Consider the following 24,142-nt stretch of genomic DNA (forward strand, 5'->3'; position numbering starts at 1 on the left):
AATCACAAGGGTACAAAAACTGTACCCTTCAGGGTATAGCCCCAGTGACAAGCCATTGGACTTTATTTTCTGAGAGTGATTAGGTTTACTGTGTGTCTACAGATTTGTCTCGGTATATCAATAAATGTTCGCACCCAAACACTGCAATCACAAAAATCAAGCACAAAAGTAGAATTATGCAAAATCACATCGTCAAAGCGCAAAGAAGAGTTTCTTATCGTCTCCGTAAGGATTATAATTCAGATCTCCTAACAGTCTATGAAATGTGACACTGGAATATTTGGTGGGGAAGGCCAGAGACGAGTCTCGTATTATTCCAAATAAGAGTCCAAATGGTTCCTTACTGAGATCTTTACAAGTTTATGCAGCCACTACTGGTCACACACATTCACATCTACCATGCCTTAATATTGGACAGATTTTATAAAGGCTGGAAAAAATGAGTTGTTCTGAAAAGCCATCGATTGGTCGAGTCACTACAGAATATTTCTAGCATAAAACAGAATTAGGGCATTATATTAATCAAATATATACATTAATGTAGTTATCATTTAATATGCAGAAGATTACCAAGAGTTTAACTCTGTCCACTAGATGGCGCTACTAGATTTACTCAAAGTCTTTTAGTTTCAGGATCAGAAACAGTGAAGAGAAACTGAAGATGAATGAGGATCATCATGAAGCACATTTAATGTGTCTTTGAATCATATTGATCATGAACTACAGCAGTGTTTCCACTCTTTCTGAAAGTAAAGCAGCTTTAGAGTGACATAAACCACAATAAATCAATAATAAAATAATGGATTGCACATGATCTTTAAGTGCTTTGAACATCCAAATGTGTTTTCTGAAGTTTTTTTAATGCACATTTTGTAAATTTAATTATTCAAATACCAAAACATATGTGTGTTAAATGACAGTCCTATTAGGGGATAGATTTGTTCTGTATAACTGCACTATTGATCATTACAGAATAATAGCCTTTTGCCTGTTTTAGGTTATGTTAGAAAGATTTATAGAACACAGAGAGGAAAAGTTTTTCCAGAAAGTATTGATGATAGTGACGACAGAAAATAAGGTCATAGTAAGAAAGAAAGAAGTTAGGACATTGTCAGTTATAAATGATGAAATCCTGTCAAAGGTCAAATAAAAAAAAAAAGGAAAATGATTTTAGCCTTGACTATATGTAAAATATAAAGTCATTTTTTTTTCTAATATTCACAACTCATAAAATCTGGTCTGAACACAATAATTGGCGAAACACAAAATGGATTTATGTAAAATAGACACAAGAGCTCCAATATAAGATCAATACTCGACCTCATTGATTATTCAGAGAATATTGATTCAGACGCTATTATAATGCTTTTGGATTTTTTAAACATTTAAACCATCAAAGCATTAATTTTAGTTTAAATGCCTTGGTGTTTTTGGTTTCAGAAATAAATGTATTAACATAAGAATTAATATCATTATAAAGCTTTCTTAAGTTTTGGTTATCTTGCAAACTACTAAAAGTTTTAATTGTGACAGAGGAGTGCGACAAGGATGCCCCATTTCCCCATTTCTATTTCTTTTAGCCACTAAATATTTTACAAAATCCTTTTTGAAAGGTATTTCTATATTTGGTAAAGAGTAGACCAAAGAGAAGACCATGCTTCAATTTTTGACGCCTCGGGAGTGAGAACGGGTTGTGAGTTCAGCTCACAGGATCTTCAGACAAGCTGCACAAAAGTTATCAAACAGGTTTCTGATTGCCATAACTAGGATTTCATACATTTGTGTTGTGCTTTGTTGCTTCAGCTATATCTTTAACTGTGAATCTTTTAATTTAGTGTTAAATATATTTAGACTTTAGAGGAAGTTTCTGCAGAAGATGTGTGGAGGAGTTTGTGTGTTCCTGTCGGATCTTGTCCAAGAATTTCACAGTTCATGACAGTCATTTTCCTTCATCTTTATTATGATTGGAATGAAATCAGAAGCACTTCAGAACATCTTACAGAAATAATGTCTTAAAGCAGAGGTTTTCAAACTGTTGTCCAGTGTCAAGAAGATGCTAAAGGTTGAACATCTCAGATTTCAGAGAGAAATAATGTCATTTCTTTATTCACAACCACAGATGTTTATATTTTAGGAAGGTGTTTCTTCACAAGAAGATCATCATATTTAAGATCTGTAGCTTCAAAATTACCAAGTTTATAAATTCTTAAACAACTCTAACGGAGATACAGTGATGACATCAGCGATTACTATAAAACTATCAAATTCAGAAAAACATGAACTATATTTACAAATACTTTCATACATATTCATTGCCAGAAAGAATGGAACTGTTAACTTGTATTAATGTACATTCACTAATGAATACTGTACTATTAAAACATTTAATATCTTTAAAAATATACAAAACCAAATCAAATGAAATCAGAACTATAGAAGTGATTTAAATATGAAAACAGTACAGATGTGATCAAACACTGAACATGAAGACACTTGAAGAAACATTTAAATTTACACTTGCAGTGAAAAAAAAAAACAGTTTAGTCTTTGACCACGTGATAAATCAAAGAATAATCTATATCGCAATATTGCATTTATGAAATTACAAAAGCTGCAATTTAAATATATACACTTCATTCATCTTTGTTTTTCATAAACACTTATTCTCACAGCTGAATTCTCATACATCTTTTTCTTCTTCATCATCATCATCTTCATCTTTTTTTTCTTCATCTTCATCAATGGCTACTTTACATGCATACAGAAGAAGAGAATCAGAACTGTGTGAACATGTTAAAGAAAATGGTGTCAGTATCCATCTTAAGTAAATTCATGACAATAAACATAAAATTCTATAACTTTTAAGTTCCTTTTTAAAACTGTTTTCACTTCAGCAATAATCTGCATTGTCGTCTTTAAAAAGAGACCAAACTTCAGTCTGTGCTTCAAAACTTTCTAGATTTATGACAGTTTAAGCTGGAAATGTCATTTGTCTGTGCTGCAAAAGTGAATAAATGGATTATAACTACTGCATAAATATAATTTAGTACCATAAAATCACCTAAAAACACAAAATATTAAATAAAAAATATTGATTAATAAATATTAATTAAAAAACTAAAATATAGTACATTTATTTAATTGAAAAAAATAAATAATTTTTGACTGACATGTGAAGAGCACCAGGGTTAAAAAAAAAAAAAGAAAATAAAATGAAAATAAAAGTACATTATGATTGATTTCATACTCAGTTTTAGAGGTAAACATTGCTGTCTGATCCAATAATGTGAAACACATCAGAATTCTGCCAAAGTAAAACCATGATGGTTCATCATGTGAAAATGAAAAACCAAGATGATATTAGTAGTACCATTGTCATTATGCAGTTGTATAAAATTATTATTTTTATTAAATATTTGACTTCTATCAAATCACACTTTTAAGATTAAATGCACATTATTTTTTTAAGTTTCTTGCTGCTTTCTAAGAAGAGACGAACAGAAGTGTCAGTGTTTCTGCATCAGTTCAGATATATCTATTAATTCTGTGTGTAATCAGTCAGTGTCTCACCTCGTCTGTGAGCGTCTCTTTGAAACATCAGACTGAATCTCTACAGCTCCGTCTGGATCATGAGAAACTACTAATTAAAAACACAAATATATTATTATTTTAATGCAGTTCATATATATAGTGGATAAATGTTACAGTTCAGAATAAATTTTACTGTAAATCAAGAAATTTGAGCCAGAGACCGATCAATGATAGGAGAAACGGGGACAAATGTAACAAAATTTGGTTATGTCGTCATTACTCAAAAACCTGAAATATTTTAATACAATTTTTATGTCAGTAATGTGTATCTGTTCTACTTGTTAACAGTCACCAAATGTTTTACAAGCAATGTTAGAGTTATAATATTGACTGAAACATTAGAAGTCCAATGTTACATCTGTAACAACACATGTAAAACCTTCACATAAACACAGAGAACCACAATAAACTCCAGAGAATATATAGTTAAAACTATTTAATATCCATTACATCTGGATCATATATCTATATACCTCTGAATATACTGATGATAACACAGTATAGTATAAACAGGCTATAGTTCTGAACACAATAAAACTTTTCACATTATTACACTATTATTATTACATTAGAAAAAAACAATCATCTATTATGTTCCATATTGAGTTTCCATGCTACTATTACAAGCCAAAAACAATAGTAAATATATAATAAATATGTTGATCTAACGCCAGTATGGCAGTATTTAAAGTTAAAGGGTTAGTTCACCCAAAAATGAAAACTATGTCATTAATGACTCGCCCTCATGTCGTTCCAAACCCGTAAGACCTTCGTTCATCTTCAGAACACAGTTTAAGATATTTTAGATTTAGTCCGAGAGCTTTCTGTCCCTCCATTGAAAGTGTTTGTACGGTAGACTGTCCATGTCCAGAAAGGTAATAAAAACATCATCAAAGTAGTCCATGTGACATCAGTGGGTCAGTTAGAAGTTTTTGAAGCATCGAAAATACATTTTGGTCCAAAAATAACAAAAACTATGTCTTTATTCAGCATTGTCTTCTCTTCCGGGTCTGTTGTCAATCCGGGTTCACGACTCCGCAGTGACGCTGCTGACGTGTTATCCGGTTTGCCCGAGCTTCGTTTACAGTCTGAGGGAGACGCACGCTGTATTCAAGCTATTCTACATTGTTTGTATTTTGGTATTGCTATATTTTTCCGAAGATGAACGGAGGTCTTACGGGTGTGGAACGACATGAGGGTGAGTCATTAATGACATTAATTTTCATTTTTGGGTGAACTAACCCTTTAGGACAACTTCTGATTCATAAACACTGAAGATTTTGGAGGCTTGAGAATGAACCCTGGTGCCCAGATTGAGAGGCAAAAGACTTGACCATTGGACTATACTACCACACTACAATATTTAGAGTATACATAGATATTTAAACTGAACACAAAACACTTTTCTTAAATTACTGGAACAAATAATCTGTTTTGATGTCCTTACTAAGCTGGACTTTGATGGTGTCGCGACTGAACCACCCCATGACAAGCTGCTCTGATAGAAACGACGAAGCTAATGTTTGACAAAGATATCAAATGTTAGACAACAGAATCAAAACAAGACCGATTTAAATTCATAGACATTAATGGTTTAGACAGTAAAAATCAAAAATGAGTCTTTGCAGAAAAATTCTCTCAAGTATGACTCAGAAGCTTGTCCTCTGTCATGCAGAGAGAGAGAAAATTGGTGTAATTTGAGTTGACTCCGGTCTCCACTACTTTAACATTAAGATCCGCCACTTCCAATCCCCAAAATGTATTTTTAAAGGACCTTTGAAATAGTGTATGATCCTAGGAAACACACTTTACACTTCATACACATACTTCATATTTATGTTTTTAAAATAAACCATCATATTGCAGTCTCTCATGAATCTGTGAAATCGCGAATGCTTACAGTTGCCAATAATTCACCATTTAGTGTACATGATATCACACTTCCATTGGTTTCAAGTGTCCTGCAATTTAGGTTTGATCACCAATAACTGATTGATTGTTGCACATTTCAGAGAGTAGATGTAAATCTGTTTAAGGCTGTAAAAGATCCTCACGGTTTGGTCTGTCGTCAACAAAGCTGTTCCGTTGAGCTTGAGTCAGGATCTTTTTCTCTACTTCATCAGATGAATCTTTATTTTCTGATTCCTGCAGTTTCTGATGATCCATCTTCTGCTATTCATTTCTGTTGCAAAATGTACAATTCAGAATTAAAGTAAAGTTTGCCACTTATCAGAGATTCTTGTGCAATACAGATTTACATTTTAGTTTCATAGTAAAAACATCAATGAGTAAAATAGGTTAATAAACAATTAAAGATGAAGTGTTTTAATTACCGGTGATGAGCTCTGGAGGGAATCGCCACTGTCTGCGGCTCTGAAAGCTTGAGCATTTAAAGCAACATGAGGGAAAATCCAGGGAACTCCTCCTAAGATCATAACCAACAGATAAACAGCATTCCTGAGAGTTTGTACCAACATGGTCTTGTATTAGAGTCAGGAAGTTTTGGAATAATGCCAGATGTACGCATTCCAATTCCAATGAAGTCATATGCAACAGTTTCTTTTTTTATGGCTTACACAAACACAGAACGACATGTAGTGAAATGATTGATACTCTCTGCACAGAATGCAATAAATTATACAGAATGAAGGATTAAAGGAATAAAGAAGAAAAAATCTGAAGACTAGGGTCAAGAAAATCCAGATTAAGAATGAAAATCATGAATCATGAAAATGATCTGCTTATTGAAAAGTAGAGATGAGTCAAAAATCACTCTGAGATTCCTCACATGATCTTGTACATTCAATGATAACTGGACAGGCCTGAGACTTCGGTTTTGTTCTCATTTAATTGTAAGAAATTATTTGCCAACTAATGTTTAATATCTTTAAAACAATTTAAGGCTTTCTCAGATGAGCAATTTTTGTCTATTCACTGGGAAATAATATTGGGAATCGTCAGCATAACAGTGATAAGATATGCTGTATTTCTGGAAAATAAAGCTCAGGGAAAGCAAATAACAACGGTCCTAAAACTGACCCTTGAGGGACACCACACTGCAGCTGAGCTGATGTAGAAGAGAAGATGATTTATTTTTAAGTGAATGTGTCACGGTTCATGGGTTCACTTACTCGCCCTCGTGTGGTTGTGGTGTGTGTTGCCTGTGAGTGAGTGATTGTGTGGCCGTCACCCACCTGTCTGATTGTGATGTGCTGCCAGTCGTGTCTTGTTCAGTGTTTGCTATTTAATGTGCGTGTCTACATGGTGTCTTTGTCAGTTCGTTGCAGGCTGTCCCGGTGTCGTGTGTTCCGTGTTTCACTTCCCGTTTCCTGGATTTCTGGACTATCGTCTTGTGCCCGCGTCTGGGTGGATTATCCTTGGTTTCTGATACCCGCTGCAGCCCTGCGCCACCCTGTTCATCTGCCTCCGCACGCCATTGCTTCAGCACGCCTCAGTCACTGCAACGACTGCCCATTTGGAGTGAAGTTATTGTACAGCATATTCTGTCAATAAATATTGTTTTACTTGCACTTGGATCCTCTCTCCGTGTTCATTTCCTGACAGAATGTCCTTTCTTTTAGATAGGAGGAAAACTGGAGGTCGTCCCCTCGATGCTCACCCTAAACGATTTAGAAGAATATTATGGTCGACTGAATCAAACGCGGCACTGAGATCCAATAAATCTAGGACAAAATATCATTGGTGACCTTCAATAATGCAGATTCAGTGCTGTGCAAACATCTGAAACCGATGTCACAAGAGAGCTGAAGCGTGTCTCGTTTCCACTTACGCTCAGCTTTTCTGCACTCGTCTGAGAGCGCGAGTGACGTCGTTTAATCAAGGCTGTGAAACACCTTTAATCCTCCTAAACTTAAGTGGAGCGACATTATCGACATTTCACATTATCAAGTGTGAAAGTACGAGATTTATTAAAAGCTTCAACCAGTGATTGAGAGTCAAGTCCAGCTAAGACATCACCTGAGAAATGAAATAGATACAATTTTGAAGACTACATCATGTTTGGTCTCTTCTGACAGCTTATAAACTGAATAGAATTGTGGTGAACAATAGAGATATTAAAGTATTCTAATGTACAATCTGAACTATTGCTCGAACCAGAATTTAGAGAATGTGCTTTTCCCCTTCTAGATCATCATTTGTTTAGTTTTATGACCCTTTGGTTTCATTTCAGTGTTTGTATTCCATGTCAATGGAATAAGAAAGAATGATATCTGTTGATCTTATAGAGAGGAGTTTATTCTGCCTCTTCCGCACACAGCACAGGTATCATCATGCCCGCACACGACGAGAAGGTTTTTACCCTGTTACTCGTGCACATCTGAGTGCCAGCACCACCATCCCTTCCTCTTTCTGCACATTCCCACGCTCAGATACTAGATAAGGTTTTTAACCTGTTACTTCTACAGACCACAGGAGAATACATCAATAAAAGTTTAAGCCCTCACTCTGTATTTTGATGTCTGCATATTCTTGTTCAAGACATTACAGTGGCTGTAGCATTTCTGTCATAAAGAAGCCGATTATTATTATTATTATTTAAATTAATATTAGCCTATATTTTTAATTATAAAATGGTTAGTTTCTGTCCTTGATTCTGATAAAACGATAAAATACGGCTATGACCGCTTCACCCAACGGTTCTGTGTATCACTACACAACACCCTTAGCAACCACTCTTAGCAACGTAAACTGTTTGTTCTCATCTGATATTGTTCATTGAAGTTTACTGTATCATGTAGAAGATTATTGTGAGAAAGATATCGAGTGAGGGAGTTTATTACCTGCATTCAGATGTAGTGTTTTCCTTCAGGTCGGTCCTATGTTCATGATAAAACATCTGTTTAAATGTCTGATGTATTATCTTGTCCTTTTAACATTTAAGGGGTTTTCCCGTGACTGACAGCGCTAGTCAAAGCATTTGTCAGTTGAGTCTTGTTCTGTTTTCTAAACAATCCAGTCTTTTCAATGTAAAAGTCTTCGCTACTGACTGACACACTCATAAAGACAGTCTATGCTGCCATCTAATGGTGTAATAATGAACTTCTGTTGCTGTTCACAGTCAGGGACTATTTTTTCCGGTGGAAGGAAAGCTTTTAGAAAAAGTTTATTTCATGAAAATTGAATTGATACATATTTTTGGCTATAAAACATTTCAGGGGAATAGACTCTTGATGTGGTTAAATCTGAAGTAGCTTGTTTTGGTTAATTTAAGAAAAAATCTACAGATGCAAAGAGACGGGTGTAGTAGGCTTAAAACAAACACCATCTAAATGTGTATTTTAGAAGTTTTCTGTCCATTAGAGTAAAAATACACCAAAATCTCAAATTGTCCACTAGATAGTTGAAAATAGCAGTGTAGAAAACATGCACACTGTGGCAGAGTTTCCTTCGCTGTTTCCTGCTCTTGTGATAAACACTGAAGAAGACTAAAGAAGACCATCATCTCTGTGTGAACTGATTATTCTGTAGAAATCTGTGGAGTATAAAACAGCTGAGATTAAAGTTGTAAAATTAAGAGAAAAAATCATGAGTGTGAGGGAATTAAAATAAATTGTTAATGAAATCAGAGTTGTGTTAACATATTGAATGTTTTTTTAGAAGTGCTCTTTTTCCACTTGATTCGCTGCCGTCCTGAATATCTGTGTGTGTTCCTGAGAGACTGTTCTAGTTTTGACCTTAATAATTTAATAATTAGATTAATTTAATACTTTAATTCAGTGTGTTCAGATCTATGGGGACTAAATAATGTATTCTAGAAAGAGCAAAGTGGGTTCGGCCTCTAGAATATTAGAATATTAATCAATCGCCTCTGTCTAATGACCAAGACTGACGAGTTTGTGAGAAAGAGATCATATTCCCGGCCAGTGCTGCTGTGATTCTGATGATCACCTGTAGAGGGCGACACTTCACTGTTTTACAGGGGTCAAAGGTCAAAACAGTGCAGGTTTGAAGTTCATGTAGATCTGGATTATTTCTGAGATGTTGATGATCTCTGCTCCAGATTCAGCGTAACAAACACATCAAACATCACAATAACTGACACACAATAATGAAATATTATGCTTTAAAATATTGTAACTTCTACATTCATCCATTTATTACATTTCTTTATTTCACTGATTCATGTGTTCCAGATATACAGTAGAAACAGACTTTGATTCACACATGATCTTTCACACACTGAATGGTTTTTGCAGTAAAAAAATAATAAATAAACAGATAACTTATAAAGTGATTTACAATATTGAGTATGATTTGATGGACAGATTCAGATTCCACACTGAATCCAGTTCAGTTCTCTGATCCAAACATCTGAACTGAATCCAGATCAGTGTTCACTGATATCAACATTCATAATTACAGTATTACTGATGATTATGACACTTTGACACGCTCATATTCTCCTCCAGATGGCGTAGTTTACTGCTCTTTCTTTAACACTGATTGACCGTTGAAATAAAATCCACTTCACTTTCAGTTTGATCTTGTTTTTCAGTGTGATTTTCTTTTCTTTCTTAGATCAGACGCATAAATGTTCAGCAGTGACTGTATTTTTCAGTATAGATCGCTCACATTCACATAAATCACACAAATGAAATGTTCTTACAGGTCAAATGTCTGTGAAAAACACTCTTTTGAAGGTCTGTTCATCCCTCCTTCGCTCCGCTCGTCCTGTAAGAGTCTCTGGGATGATGTAGTCTCATCCAACATCTCTGTCCCGTTTGTGTCCTTTATTATTATTATGATTATTGCTTCATTAAAGTTGATTTTCATCAGTTCCAGCTGCACACGTCAGTAGTTTCTGTCAGTGGTTTATATTTCATCTGTCAGTGAATGACTCTCTACAGCTTCATCATGACAAACTGAAGAAAATCAAGATTATAGATCATTTAATAAATCTTTATAATCAGTTCCAGATGAACTCAAACTCTGTGATGGTAAAATACTCACAGTTTGGTCTTTTTGGATCCACACTGTCCTGTTGATGAAACATCATGGATCTTTTCTTCTTTAATTCTTTAGATTGTGAGTTTTTCTCTCTGTTCTCCTGGTTTTTGTTGTTCAGTTGTTTCTGAATCTTCAGATCCGGTCCGTCACACATCATCTCCAGTCCATTAACCTTTATTCTCTCTGCTTTGGGAAAAAACAGATTTATTATTATTATTTGCATTGCTGCCAAAAATGGTGTAAATTCAGAACCCTTTCAGATAAATCATGTTTAACACACGCAGACAGTCGAGTGTCAGCTGATGTATTCTGACACTGGGGCAAGTTGTCACACTTTTAACTCGGTGAAGTCAAATCATTTTGAAAGTTTAATTCTGTATATAGAAATACACTGTAAATGTTAAAATTCCCTCTGTTGAACTCTGAACATTTACTATCCAGGAAAACAAGAAACAGTTTATCTCACAGACATTTTGCTGTTTATGATTATGAAATATTAGCATGCATTTGTCAAATCATTGTTTTACCAAAAGACCTAATTGCAATAAATACAATGAAAAAAAAAAAAAAAAAAACCCATCATATATTTATATGGAAAAACACATTTGTCCTAAAAGCACAGTTCAACCTTTCAAAAGACCTTCATATCATTCTAATATATAATATTTCTAATATATTAAATATCAAATTATATTATTATATTACACTTATTTTCCTGATACACGTGTTATTTAAAACATTAAATGAGTTTAAAGCTGACTTACGAGAAGCATGAGATCCACAGCAGTCTTCTGTATAATCACAGATCAAGACACTTTGACTTCTGGATGAGCGTCTCAAAAGTCAATGGCAAATATCCATTGATGATGTAACCGAAAAACAGGAAAAATGAACGCCTGGTTTCAATTTTTCATTTTTGCATTTGCATTGTATAGTCTGAAAATTGAATTGTGAAGCGTTTCACGGACCGTACAAGGACCAGAGGTGAATGAGCCGCACTTTTGTTACATTTGAATTCTCCGCTGTAATGCGATCTCACGTGAACATGTTTTCCATTTTTGCTGGTAGATTACAAAACAATCCACATGCACACAAACCTCTGCTCTCTGGTCGTGTCGCAGGAAAACACATTGTGTTGTAGCACTGAGGAAACGAACACCAACGATATGTCTCTGAATGACAAGAGACCGAGGCGAGAGAAGTGATACTTCCTCATGCATAATTCTGCAATTATAATCGTATGCATACTACAGCACAGTGATTGGATTGAATGAGCTTTATGTCATGAATATGTCGAGAATCGCTCGAAATGGTCTATGTCAGCATATTCGACCATGCCCATACTTGGTTACGATTACGTCAGATTTTATGACATTGCTCCGACTCAGCTTTTCAAACCGGAAGACAGAAATCGCTCTGAAAAATGCAAAAATAACTATTTTTCACTTATGAATAACATTAATGAGTACCTTTAGTGTTTTCAATGATGTGCAGCCAGGGTTTCATGACCCTTTAAGAGACGGGGGTGAAAACTTTTGAATAGGATGAAGATGTTCAAATTTTTCTTATTTCGTTTAAATATATTTTTTTTCATTTAGTACTGCCCTTCAGAAGAAACAGAAGATGCATGTAATCACAGTATTAAGAATCAAGGGTTCACATACTTTTGAGCAGGGATATTTTAATAAATTCAGCTATTTTTTTTTATTTTTTTTTGTCTAGTGGATTATATGTAAACATCTTTTATGTAAAATATCTTACTCAGTACAGTACTAAATAAAAAATAACATGCATTTTGTATGATCTCTGTTATTTTGTTAAAATTATTCACATTTTCACAGATTCTGCAAGTGGTTCACAAACTTTTTCTTGCAACTGTATATTTTATTTAATACCAGCTATAATGTAAATGTTACATATAAAACATTTTGTTTTCCATGCATGTTTAGAGCTATGCATGGTGTCAATTGCTCTGTCTGCTTCTTGTATCATGGACCTCATTCATGTAATCTTATTAATCTACTCTTATTTCATAATGTTTCATAAATGAAACCCAATTTTCTCATTATTACGGTGGATCAGTGTACATTCTTTTTTTATTTGAAAACAACAACAACAACATAATATATCAATTTGTTTTATATTAATTACACCATAAGCACATTTTGACATACAATGTTTATAAACTCAAAATGTTATATATAATAGAAACAATGTATTATGACAACACAGCAACAATATTTTGATACAGAATCAATATAGCAACTTTTTTTTTCAAAAGTTTTTTATAAGCCTCATTTAATAATAGCCTACAACAGGAAATATATATTGGTGGTTGTCTTATGCGGATGAATCACAGGACTTTAAGAATAAGATATTATCACTTTAAAACATGCAGACAAAAATGGTAAACATTAGGAATGACAACAACAGCACTACAGTATACTATTGTAGTGACTTTGCATTGCAGATCTATTTAGAAAATGTCAAAAAACAGATTTTCATCACAGTCCAAGTTTGAAGTCGACCGATTCGACTCGGGCTTTGGAATTTCAGAATGATCATTGCATCATTTTCAGATGGGATGAGTCCCAAGATTCCTAATTTATTTCTAATAAATGTACTAGAAGTGTCTTCTCTATATGTTTCCATCACGTTTTATGTGCATTTTATTACGTTGAATAAAAAGTATCCCAGCGAATGTACGAGTTACATTTATTTTATCTTAAAATGTGCAGACGAAGCCGTTTTATTATTTATTTATTTATTTATTTATTTATTTATTTATTTTTCTTTCAGATAACCCATATGACTCATTTTGTAGGCCTGCTACTTAGGCTACATTACTGCATGCATACGTTTAAAATGACAGTTAACTACAAAGATAATCGCTACGACACATATTTTGGTCCATTTATTCAGCTTTTTTTTATGACTTTTAGTACATTTAACATAGATAGGCTATAGCAAGCTATATTGACAACATTATTTCTATAATTTCTTATTTCTGAACATATGTACACGGGTTCTGTCTCGCGCACAGACGCGCGTGCGAGCCTTTAAAAGTATTTGGCTGCGGAAAGACGCGTTCGGCGTGTGCACTGCGCACTATCTAGGGGACATCTGTTTTCAAGGACTCAATTCACTCTCGCACGGGCTGTTGTACAGTACACACACTGTCCGTGCCATCACAAAAATTGGGCTGCACGCGGACGTCCGCAAACCCTCCTGATGACGAAAATCACGCGATGCAGACGGTGCGCGGACGCCCGAAGTATTTAGCCCGTAATAGCGCGGCCCTGGGCCCATATACACGTGCATACCCGGACGCTATGCCACTGAGACCAATAAGAGAATGGTCATGTCATGCAAGTAAGTGTATAGCCGACATATGATGTTGTTCTACAGCAAATTAAGTTAAAGCAAAGCAGGAAATTTGAACATACAGGGCTAATTTCCATAAGAATCTTGACATTTCAGAGTTTGGATAAAAGTTAAAAGAAACAGGCCACTTTTCAGTTTCAGCATACAACCTGTTTTTCATAGACAGTCAGTATAGTGCACATTCCTTGCTTGTATGTGTTACAACTATATTTTTCTACTGCTTCAACTGCTTCATTTCCCTCTCATTGTGATTACGATGCTCCTCTGGGTCATGTCCCATCCACTTCATTTTAAAACTGCGTCCCAGGAACAGATACACGAGTGAGCTGGTAAAGAGGTGGGTTGTGGCCAGTACGGTGGCTGCTGGAAGTCCCTATTTTGACACAACTGTACCCAGGCTGCCGCTTACAGTGGCTTGAAGCATAGTTAAGAAGATTTGAGGGCCCCAGCACACAAAGTACACGATCTTTAGAGCACAGATGATCTGTGCCTGCTTCCTGCATTGTTTACATGTTTTGTGAGATGATGCCACACAGCAGCTGAGGAACATTATCAAAGCTGGCACCAATAGCCCGAGGAGAAATCGCATGACAACGACAGTCTTCAGTCTTGCAATGCCGTCTTGAGTTGTTTTGGATTTGTCAAAGTCATAGTCATCAATGCACTGAAGATATCGAACCTCTCTGGAAAACAGCGAAAGACATGCCAAGACTGCTGCAATGGTCCAGGAGAATGAAATCAAAATAATATTACAATTCATGCACTTTTTTGTGCACGCGCTCTTTAAAAGGACAGATTTGATGCTCCAGAGACTCAGCATGGATCCCGTGAAGTACATACTGCCGTAGGTGATATAGGATGACAGCTTGCAACTTGCAGCTCCGTAATTCCATTCAAAGTGATTGTAAGCATACAGGAGCTGAAACGCAACAGATGTACAGGAGACTAAATGTGTTGCAGCCAACGCCATAATCCAAATGGCAACCTCCTGAAAACGCTTGTATGTCCTGCAGCTGATGACAATGACAGTGAAGTTGAGGGTGACACCCAGGATGAGAACAATACAATATGTAGTGAAGTAAGTCATCCTGATCTCATGTTTGAACTGCTTACTGCTTGTATCGTCTATGCTTTGAATTTCCTGAATGATAGAATCGTAGTCTGTATCGTTCCCGTTAACGTGATCTGAAGACATCTTGAAAATCCAGAAACCAAATTAAATGGATTATATCACTGTGAATAATATGCTGCTCTGGAAGGGTTGGGTTCTGTTCAACCCGTTCGTTCTTAAAGGAATAGTGCAGACAAAAAGCTTTACAGAAGTGGTAAAAGTTTTTATGGAAAAGAGCTATGTGATGATTTTATTTTCATGTCCAACGGAAACATTAACATTAACATTAACATTAACATACAGGTTCATGGCTGACCAATGACAGGATTTTTATTTTTGAGTGAACTGGTGGAGTAAAAAAGTTTCTCTTTCCAAATGACACACCAATAAAAACATGGAATGGCTTCCTTTTCTATACTATTTTCAAGGATAAAATATCTTCATATATTATAGAAATATCTTATGTTATAGTCAATGACACTGAAATCCTTATACTTTCATCAGTAATGAACACATTTAAATACTTTACATTATAACCATTGAAAAACATTAGATAGTAAGTCCAGCAAGACTGTAAAACTGTAGTAATTAAAACATCACATATAATGCATAATCCACAAACAGAAAAAAATATGACCATCATTAGAGTACAAATACAGAAATATCTGCAAAACAAGACTACATGCAATTTAAAAAAAAATATATATTTTTTTATAATATATATATATATATATATATATATATATATATATATATATATATATATATATATATATATATTTTTTTTTTTTTTTTTTTTTTTTAATAAAGGTTTTTTAAAGGTGCTCTAAGTGATCCTGGGTGGAGTAACTTTCTGTTGACGTTCGAAGTCAACCAAAAGTCAAACAAAACACAGACCCTCCCTCCCTCCTCCTCCTCCCTAAAAACGCGTGACATCACTTAGAGCACCTTTAACGCTTCACAATTCAATTTTCAGACTATATGATGCAAATGCAAAAATGAAAAAATTGAAACCAGGCGTTTATTTTTTCTGAGCAGCTTGTCTCCTCTTCTGCTGCAGTTCTCCCCAGAGTCAGAAGTTTACATGAAAACACTGTATATTTCCCTCCATTGTCAAAATCTAACACCGGCGAAAACACAGATCGTTAGCGCCTATTTTACCGCATTGTTATGCAAATTAGCTCGCGCACGCTCATTACATTAAGTACAGGATTGTTCTCAGTTTAATGCACATCTTAATGATTGAAAATGACTTATTTTAAAACGTAATTCAAAGACTGAATGTCTAGTTTGGCGGTTAGTGTACCCTGTGATTCTATAGTCTGCATTTATTTTAAACAGACAAATAATCAGCAATTAACTTGTACTTAGCCTACACTTTAAAAAAGGTATTGTGACAATAAAGGATATTTTAGCAGCCATTTGAAGCCATATATTTCAGTTTCAGACAAAAATATATTAAGTGTGGCTTATTTTGTTTACATTTTAAGTGTTTTATGATAAAAATGCAATACCCCACCCATTGGTATCACTATTTGGTAAGGGGGCCCAGCAAGATGGTTTGTACCCAGGGCCCAAAACTTGGTGCTACGCCCCTGGTCAGTGGGAGTAAACAGTTCTCCTTGAACTACATTGAACGAGCAGGTACGAAAGGAGACTTTCCAATAGTTAGGGGCCATTCACATGTCACGTCTTATGCGCGCTCAAGACGTTATTTTAAGTGACGCGGGACGAACGCGCTCAAATAGAGATCGAAAGCTCTGCCAAGATGGACGAACAGCTGATCGTACCTGTACAGGGCGGGTTTTGTGACAGCCCAAATTTGGCCTCGTTTTAGCCTAGACGGGCGGGCTATGTTTTGACGGCTATTAGACATAAAATAGCTTGCTGGGTGGCCTCTAAAACGAACGCGGATGGTTTCATTATCTCAGGCGGATAAAAAAGTATGAGAGGCTTAAAACAATAGCAAAAATGTGCCATCAAATATACTTGGGTGGCTGTTATTATTCCCGCCCAGGTAAAGTCTGTGTGTGGGAAGCTCTGACACTGACTCAACATGTGTTAAATTCTTACACATCAATGGGTGAGTTTAGGGACAACACTTGTGTTAATGCTGACACATTCATTGAGTCAATGATTTTAACACAGTGAATCTGTCATGAAGGTTAACCAGAGGTGTAGTCCAGACCAGACCCTCCAAGACCGAGACCAAGACCATTCAAGAGGGATTAATCAAGCATGAAAGAAACAACAAATAAAACTCCTGTGCTACTTCTGAACATGAAGATCAAATTTGCAATGATCTCTGTCAAGTCCAGTCAAAAAAACAAAACAAAAACACATCCGTGCTTGTGTTTAGGGACAATACGTGTTGTGTTAATTTTGACACATTCATTGTGTGATGATTTTAACACAGTACATGTGTCAGGAAGGTGATCTGATGTTAAAAAGCAGAATCACCAAAGAAAATCACAATTTTGAAGTCAAAGTCATGGAGATCGGCTTTTGCTTTAGTTGGGCTTTTGACTCTTGACTTTTTAATATTAGATTTTGTTTGGCTGCTGTAACTGAGTCCTAACAGCCGAACACACAAAGAGAAAAGATGATCAGGTGGTGTTGGTTATGTTTTCACATTCATTATTTGACCTGAATCACTGAACTCATTTAGAGCCCAATCTCTGATTTATGGTGCTTTCACACCTGCCTCATTTAGTTCTGTTGAATCGTACCAGAGTTCGTTTCCCCCTTTGGTGCGGTTCGTTTGGGCAGGTGTGAAAGCAGCAATCGCACTCGAGTGCACACCAAAGGTGGACCAAACAAGCGTACCGAGACCTCCTTGAAGAGGTGGTCTCGTTACGCTTTCAAACGAACTCTGGAACGGTTCACTTGAGATGTGAAAGCAATCCGACCCAGTTAACGGACCAACGAACCAAATGATGTCATAATTCATAACGAGAAATGTGATATAAAAGCGGTAGTGTCTGATTCTGTGAGTGAGCACATTATTTACCACTGCTGAAAACCAACGAGTGCCTCTGGTGTGTAATTGCACTTCTCCGTGCGAGAATGCTGTCCTGACGAAGCCTCTCTTCCCGCTCTGCTTCATTATAAAATGTATATGGTCTCTCTTGACACTTTAGGTGTGTTCGACATCGGCTGCGGCTGGATGTAACCAATCGGCGAGATTAGCCGCGTGCAGGCGGGGAGGAGCTGAAAACGGAGACGTGAAGTCGGACACTTTCTGCTTCCCGTAGTGACGCTCGCGCTGCGTTTGCATCGGTTTGCATACTTTGGGTGTTTTCACACCTATGGATCGCTTGTTTTTTTCCGAAACAGGGACTAAATTTGTTACAATGTTGCTTTTTTTTCTTGGTTCGGTTCGCTTTCACATAGCAACATTTCAAAGCGTACCAAAATGCGTTAGGCAAGTCACATGCGAGTAAAACTGTCCTCTTATTGGTCAGAATTTTCTCTGCGTCATCCATCAAAATAATGATTGACAAGTTCGCTCCATGAGTTTATTGTGGCTTTATTTGTAACTGTCGAGACACACGCAAACACTTTATAAATGTAGCCGTCTTTCCCGCTTTTAAATTATACTACATATATTAATGCTGCGGCAAATTCAAACGCCCTCTCTCTCTTTCTCTCTCGGTCCGTCTCTGGTTTCCCAGCGCTGTCTAGTAGTAGGCGAACTGTTGTCAGTGTGTCGAGAGAGACCATATACATTTTATAATGAAGCAGAGCGGGGAAAGGCTTTGTCGGGACAGCATTCTCGCACGGAGAAGTGCAAATACACAACAGAGGCGCTCGTTGGTTTTCAGCTATGGTAAATAATGTGCTCACTCACAGAATCAGACACTACCGCTTTTTATATCAAATTTCCCGTTATGAATTATGACATCATTTGGTTCGTTGGTCCGTTAACTGGGTCGGATTGCTTTCACATCTCAAGCGAACCGCTCCAGAGTTCGTTTGAAAGCGTACCGAGACCACCTCTTCAAGCAGGTCTCGGTACGCTTGTTTGGTCCGCTTTTGGTGCGCACCCGAGTGCGATTGCTGCTTTCACACCTGCCCAAACGAACCGCACCAAAGGGGGAAACGAACTCTGGTACGATTCAACCGAACTAAATGAGGCAGGTGTGAAAGCACCCTTTATCACAGCTGAAGTGAAATAAATGCAGTATTTGACTAATACACTGATGTTTCAGAGACCTTTTCATTCAAAACTTTATGTACTGCTTACAGCGTCTGTTTTACAAGAATAAGTTCAACATAAGCATATGTTATTTAAATAACAATGTAGTGGGATCTACGTTTTTTATCCGTTTTATTTTGATAAACATGACACAATACAACATCGCGACTACATGAAACGAGCTTTAACTGTTATAAAAAACACAGATTTTTGAGCATTAGTGGAGCTGAAGGCGTGACAATAAACACGAAACACACGTGATCATTGTCATGCGGTGAATCCGGCCAATCATGAAACAGCTGTGTCGTCATCAGCGCTCGTGCAGCTCCTCTTGAGAAACTGTGCTGGCTAACTCAGGTGGCTGATCTCGAATCGCTCTCGCGGTACTTTAAAGCCATACGTCACAGTCACATGACGTCAGCGCTGTCTCAAGTCGGACAACATTTCTTACCGGCATGCACTGCTTCAAGTCAGCCGCCGATCGGTCTTTGCGGCGCTGCATCAAGTCGAACAAGCCTATTGACTATGGCAAGCCGTTTTAACATTTAACAGCTAGACTGGATATGCGTTGCGGATATCTGCATTTCAGTTTTGCCTCGTCGAAAAGAGCATTTCGGATGTCCGCAACTACGTTCTTCCTATCCGTAATTGTCATTTCAGATATCCACAAAGACATTCTTCCTAGGACAAATGACGTCACTTTTGCCATTCATTTGTATGGGGTTTATCATTACAGATATCTACAATTCAGTTGCAGATATCCACTATGTGAATTACGGATATCTGTAACTGGATTGTAGATATCTGTAATTCCAGTTTGAGATATCTACAATTTGATTCTGACTAGTCACAACTCCAGTTCAAGATATCTTTAATTCAACTCAATTCAAGATATCTACATGTTCCTTTTCAGATATCTCAAATTAAGGCGAAATGACGTTGTAGATATCTGTAACCGGAGTTACGACTAGTCAAAATGACGTTGTAGATATCTCGAACTGGAGTTAGGGATAGTCATAATTTAACTGTAGATATCTATTATCAAGTTATGGATATCTTGAAATGAATTTTGATTAGAGATATCTGAAATTTGAGATATCTGTAACTTTCGTTCCGCCTAGTCAAAATGTAATTGCAGATATCTCGAATTAGAGTTTTGACTAGGCGAAATGACGTTGCAGATATCTTTATGCAAATCAGGCCGGCACTTTTAGGCGGGAGCAGAGCGTGTTGTTGTTCTAATCATTCAAATCGCACCCGTTAACTGGTAATTAGCACTGATTGGCACCATGCCATAATCACTAGTCATAATGACGTTTGAGATATCTTTAACCTTCATTCTGCCTAGGCAAAACTGAATTACGGATATCTGCAATTGTCATTTAAGATGTGTGACGAGTTGAATGTCGTTTTCAATGACGTCATTGCAGATATCTGTAATTCAGTTTTGCCTAGTCAAAACTGCATTGCAGATATCTCTATCTGTCGTTTCGACTAGTCACAATTACGTTACGGATATCTCGAATGACAGTTCCGACTATCCAAAATGTAATTACGACTAGTCAGAAAGACGTCGGTGATATCTACAACGTTAATTCCGGATAGTCGAACTTAACTTTTAAATGTTAAAACGGCTTGCCATATATTGACAACAGGTCGCCTACTAGACAGCGCTGGGAAACCAGAGACGGACCGAGAGAGAAAGAGCACGCGTTTGAATTTGCCGCAGCATTAAAATGAATGTAGTATAATTTAACAGCGGAATGACGGCTACATTTATATAGTGTTTGCATGTCTCGACAGTTACAAATAAAGCCACAATAAGCTCATGGAGCGAACTTGTCAATCATTATTTTGATGGATGACGCAGAAAAAACTGACCAATAAGATGACAGTTTTACTCACATGTGAGTTGCCTTAACGCATTTTGGTACACTTTGAAATGTTGCCATGTGAACGCGAACCGAACCAAGAAGAAAATGCAACATTGTAACAAATTTAGTCCCTGTTTCAGAACAAAACAAGCGATCCATAGGTGTGAAAACACATATAATTGTTTGTCCTGTGTATACTGTATATATAGATCTGTCAGTTTGGGGCTTTGAAATGACATGAAGGTGAGTAGTAAATTACATAATTTTAATTTCTGAGTGAACTTTTAAACAACAAAAAAATCAGTTAAAAAAATAATGTGGTCACCCTAGGGCACTACACTGTGTTAATCCGGGCCTGCTCATTACAAGTGACAAACTTTTGTCATCCAGGTACTGAATAACTTCATTTTTATTGGCAGCGTCTTCATCATCTTCCTCACCATGCGCAATCATTTCCTTTAGGACTAGCAAATGAGGATGGTCTAGAAATTTTGTCTCCCAAAGTTCACAGTTCTTTTCATCTCTATGTTGAAATACAATCTCCATCAGTTACCTACTTCTTTCCTGGACCAATAACCTGTTGGAGCAGCCATTTGTATGAACAATAACTTGTTCGTATTAACTGATGCGGAGGAAAACACACACACTCAGTTTTTCTGTCGAACCAGGACCTCATTATTTGCATTTGTGGATAACAGGGCACATACATGTGATGCAGTATGAGGGCAAACCCATTAAAAGTGTGTAAACACCACACCTTTCTGAACAGACATAAAACAAATGGAAACATTGTGATTTCGTTCTGTTCCTGACACATGATGGACCTGCGAGTCTCGGTCGTTCTTCTTTTCATTTTTCTCACTGGAGGTACAAAAAACAGCAAGTATTGAATGTGTATTGGGTGCATACTGTAGAGTGGAAACTCAATGTTTCTCTGTCTTTAAAGGATATTCTCTCAGGTGCTACTTTTACATGCCTGGGGGTTCCTATAAAGCGGAAGAGCAGACATGTCCAGATGGATTTTCTAAATGTTCAAGTATTACAGCTGAAGTTGCAGCTGTGTCATCAGGTATAAAGTGGAAATTTTGTGTTGTAGTTTACTAAAAGCGATAATATGACGAAGAACTGCATATGTTAATAGCCTAAATGCAATCGTTCGTCTTTTCTGCAGGTTCCACTATGTTGGCCATCACAGCTAAAGGGTGTGCACGTCAGTGTAAACCAGGGATCGAACAGCAACCAGATAGAGGGAATGTGACTGTCCAGTGCTGTGACACCGACCTTTACAATGCAGCAGGTATTGGCCTTTAATTTACTCTGTGTTAATTTACATATATTCATCTAAGAGTTGCCTTTTCCCACAACAACTATTATAACAATTCAAACACAAGTTGTTGTTCATTAGAAGCACAATTTAAAATTCCAGTAGTCAAAAATAGCATAAAGCTAGAAAAGTGTGAAAAGAAGGTTTATGAATTAGTCAGGTGCTTTATTTTCTTTAGAAAACTGATGAAATTGATCAATAATTAACATTTTATTAGCCACTATTAATATAATTATTATTAGTAGTATAGAATTAATTAATACTAATTCCTTTATCATCTTGATTAGATGGAGTGTATAAGGGAAGCTTCCTCCTGCTCTTCTCTCCTCTGCTCTTCTACTTCCTGTTTCAGTGAGTCCAGATTCTGCACTTCAGCATAAACCAACAAATATGATAACCGTTCTGATGCATTAATACTTTACTGAATAAAGCTTGGGTGTTGCTCTGCTCTGTTCTTTGTGTCACGATTTGAGGAACTGAAAAATATGTATTTCAATAAACATTGTGTTTGGCTTAAAGAAAAAAAAGTCATACATCTATGGCTTGAGGGTGAACTATCCCTTTAAAATGACTTTGCAACTTGTGTTACAAAGAACCAATTCCTATATGACTTGAGTAAAAGTCTTAAAGTATCTGATTTTAACAGTACTTCAGTATTTTACTCATGCTGAATGTAGGCTCAGAGATGCTCTAGTCCTCGACACCTGAGAGACATGCCGGTGAAAATAAGAAACAATTGATTTATAAAAAGAGAAATCGAGTTTAAAATCAAAATGTTTTCACAACAACCTTTTAAAGTCCCCGGTCAATTATTTTATCCCTTAAAACTCCCTTAAAAATCCCTTAAAAAAATGTCTTCATGGCTGAAAATAGCTTGAATGTAACTCTACACCCTTGCCTTATTTAATATACACGGATCAATTAATATGCAAATTAGCCCCGCCTCCACTCGCTCACGCCAGCTCGGAGTATACTGTTGCTATAGTGGTGAGAAATTTGTTGTTTGTGTCGTGGATATTTAAGAAAAAAGCTTGCTTCTCTTCATATGTTCAGTTTAACAGCTGTGCAACTGAACTGCTCACATATTTTCTGATGCTTAAATTGTGTTTTAAATTATGAATTGGTAAAACACCTTTGCAAAACAGTCTGAATCCACTTGCATTCGTTTGGACTGGTCTCACACTGAATCACCTAAAGTGATTTCTCAGTAAATCAGACAGTATTAAAAGAACTAGCAGCTGTTTTCCTCTGTGAAAATGCACTAAATGGATGTTTGACAATTTCGTTGCTTTTTGAAGTTTTCAGATTTTTAAAAAAAAAATTCAGATGAAATCCGTACATTAAAGGTGTAAGCCCCACCCAATCGGCCCAATGGCGGTTTCCCACAGGACGGGGAAGGTTTCTTGCGCGTTCAGTCTTTTCAGTGGCAAAATAGTTTAATTCCAATTAAACGTTTATCTGACTCCATTTTATTATGACCTCGTATTTAGGTTTGAATGCCAATTGATAATTGACCATTTATACGATAATTTATCTAGACATTTGATTATTCTATTTAACTCTTTACTCTTATTGTACTCGTTCATTGGGTTCTCAGAGTCACACAGGGTCCTCGCACCAGCTGTTATGCGGGCCCACGATCACAAACTCGCCAGTCTGATCAATAACCAGAGGTTATGGCTAAAGCAATT

At 36.4% G+C, this 24,142-nt stretch overlaps 1 protein-coding gene and 1 long non-coding RNA gene across 2 annotated transcripts; both read right to left on the minus strand.

Moving 5' to 3' along the window:
* Positions 1–10,383: 10,383 nt before the first annotated feature.
* On the minus strand, positions 10,384–10,782 carry LOC125246213. Its single transcript, XR_007179775.1, has 2 exons — positions 10,564–10,782; positions 10,384–10,475 (listed from the first exon to the last, which is right to left on the minus strand). It is a non-coding gene; the product is annotated as an uncharacterized LOC125246213 (long non-coding RNA).
* Positions 10,783–12,730: 1,948 nt separating this feature from the next.
* Positions 12,731–15,439, minus strand: LOC125246203 (chemerin-like receptor 1). Its single transcript, XM_048157131.1, has one exon. It carries the CDS (start codon positions 15,137–15,139, stop codon positions 14,318–14,320), a length of 822 nt encoding a protein of 273 aa, XP_048013088.1. The 5' UTR covers positions 15,140–15,439; the 3' UTR covers positions 12,731–14,317.
* Positions 15,440–24,142: the final 8,703 nt, after the last annotated feature.

This window comes from Megalobrama amblycephala, linkage group LG14 (assembly GCF_018812025.1).
Source record: "Megalobrama amblycephala isolate DHTTF-2021 linkage group LG14, ASM1881202v1, whole genome shotgun sequence".
NCBI lineage: Eukaryota > Metazoa > Chordata > Actinopteri > Cypriniformes > Xenocyprididae > Megalobrama > Megalobrama amblycephala.

Excerpts from the sequence above, each read along its gene's own strand:
- LOC125246203 (XM_048157131.1), bottom strand. The coding sequence starts at position 15,139 with ATGTCTTCAGATCACGTTAACGGGAACGATACAGACTACGATTCTATC.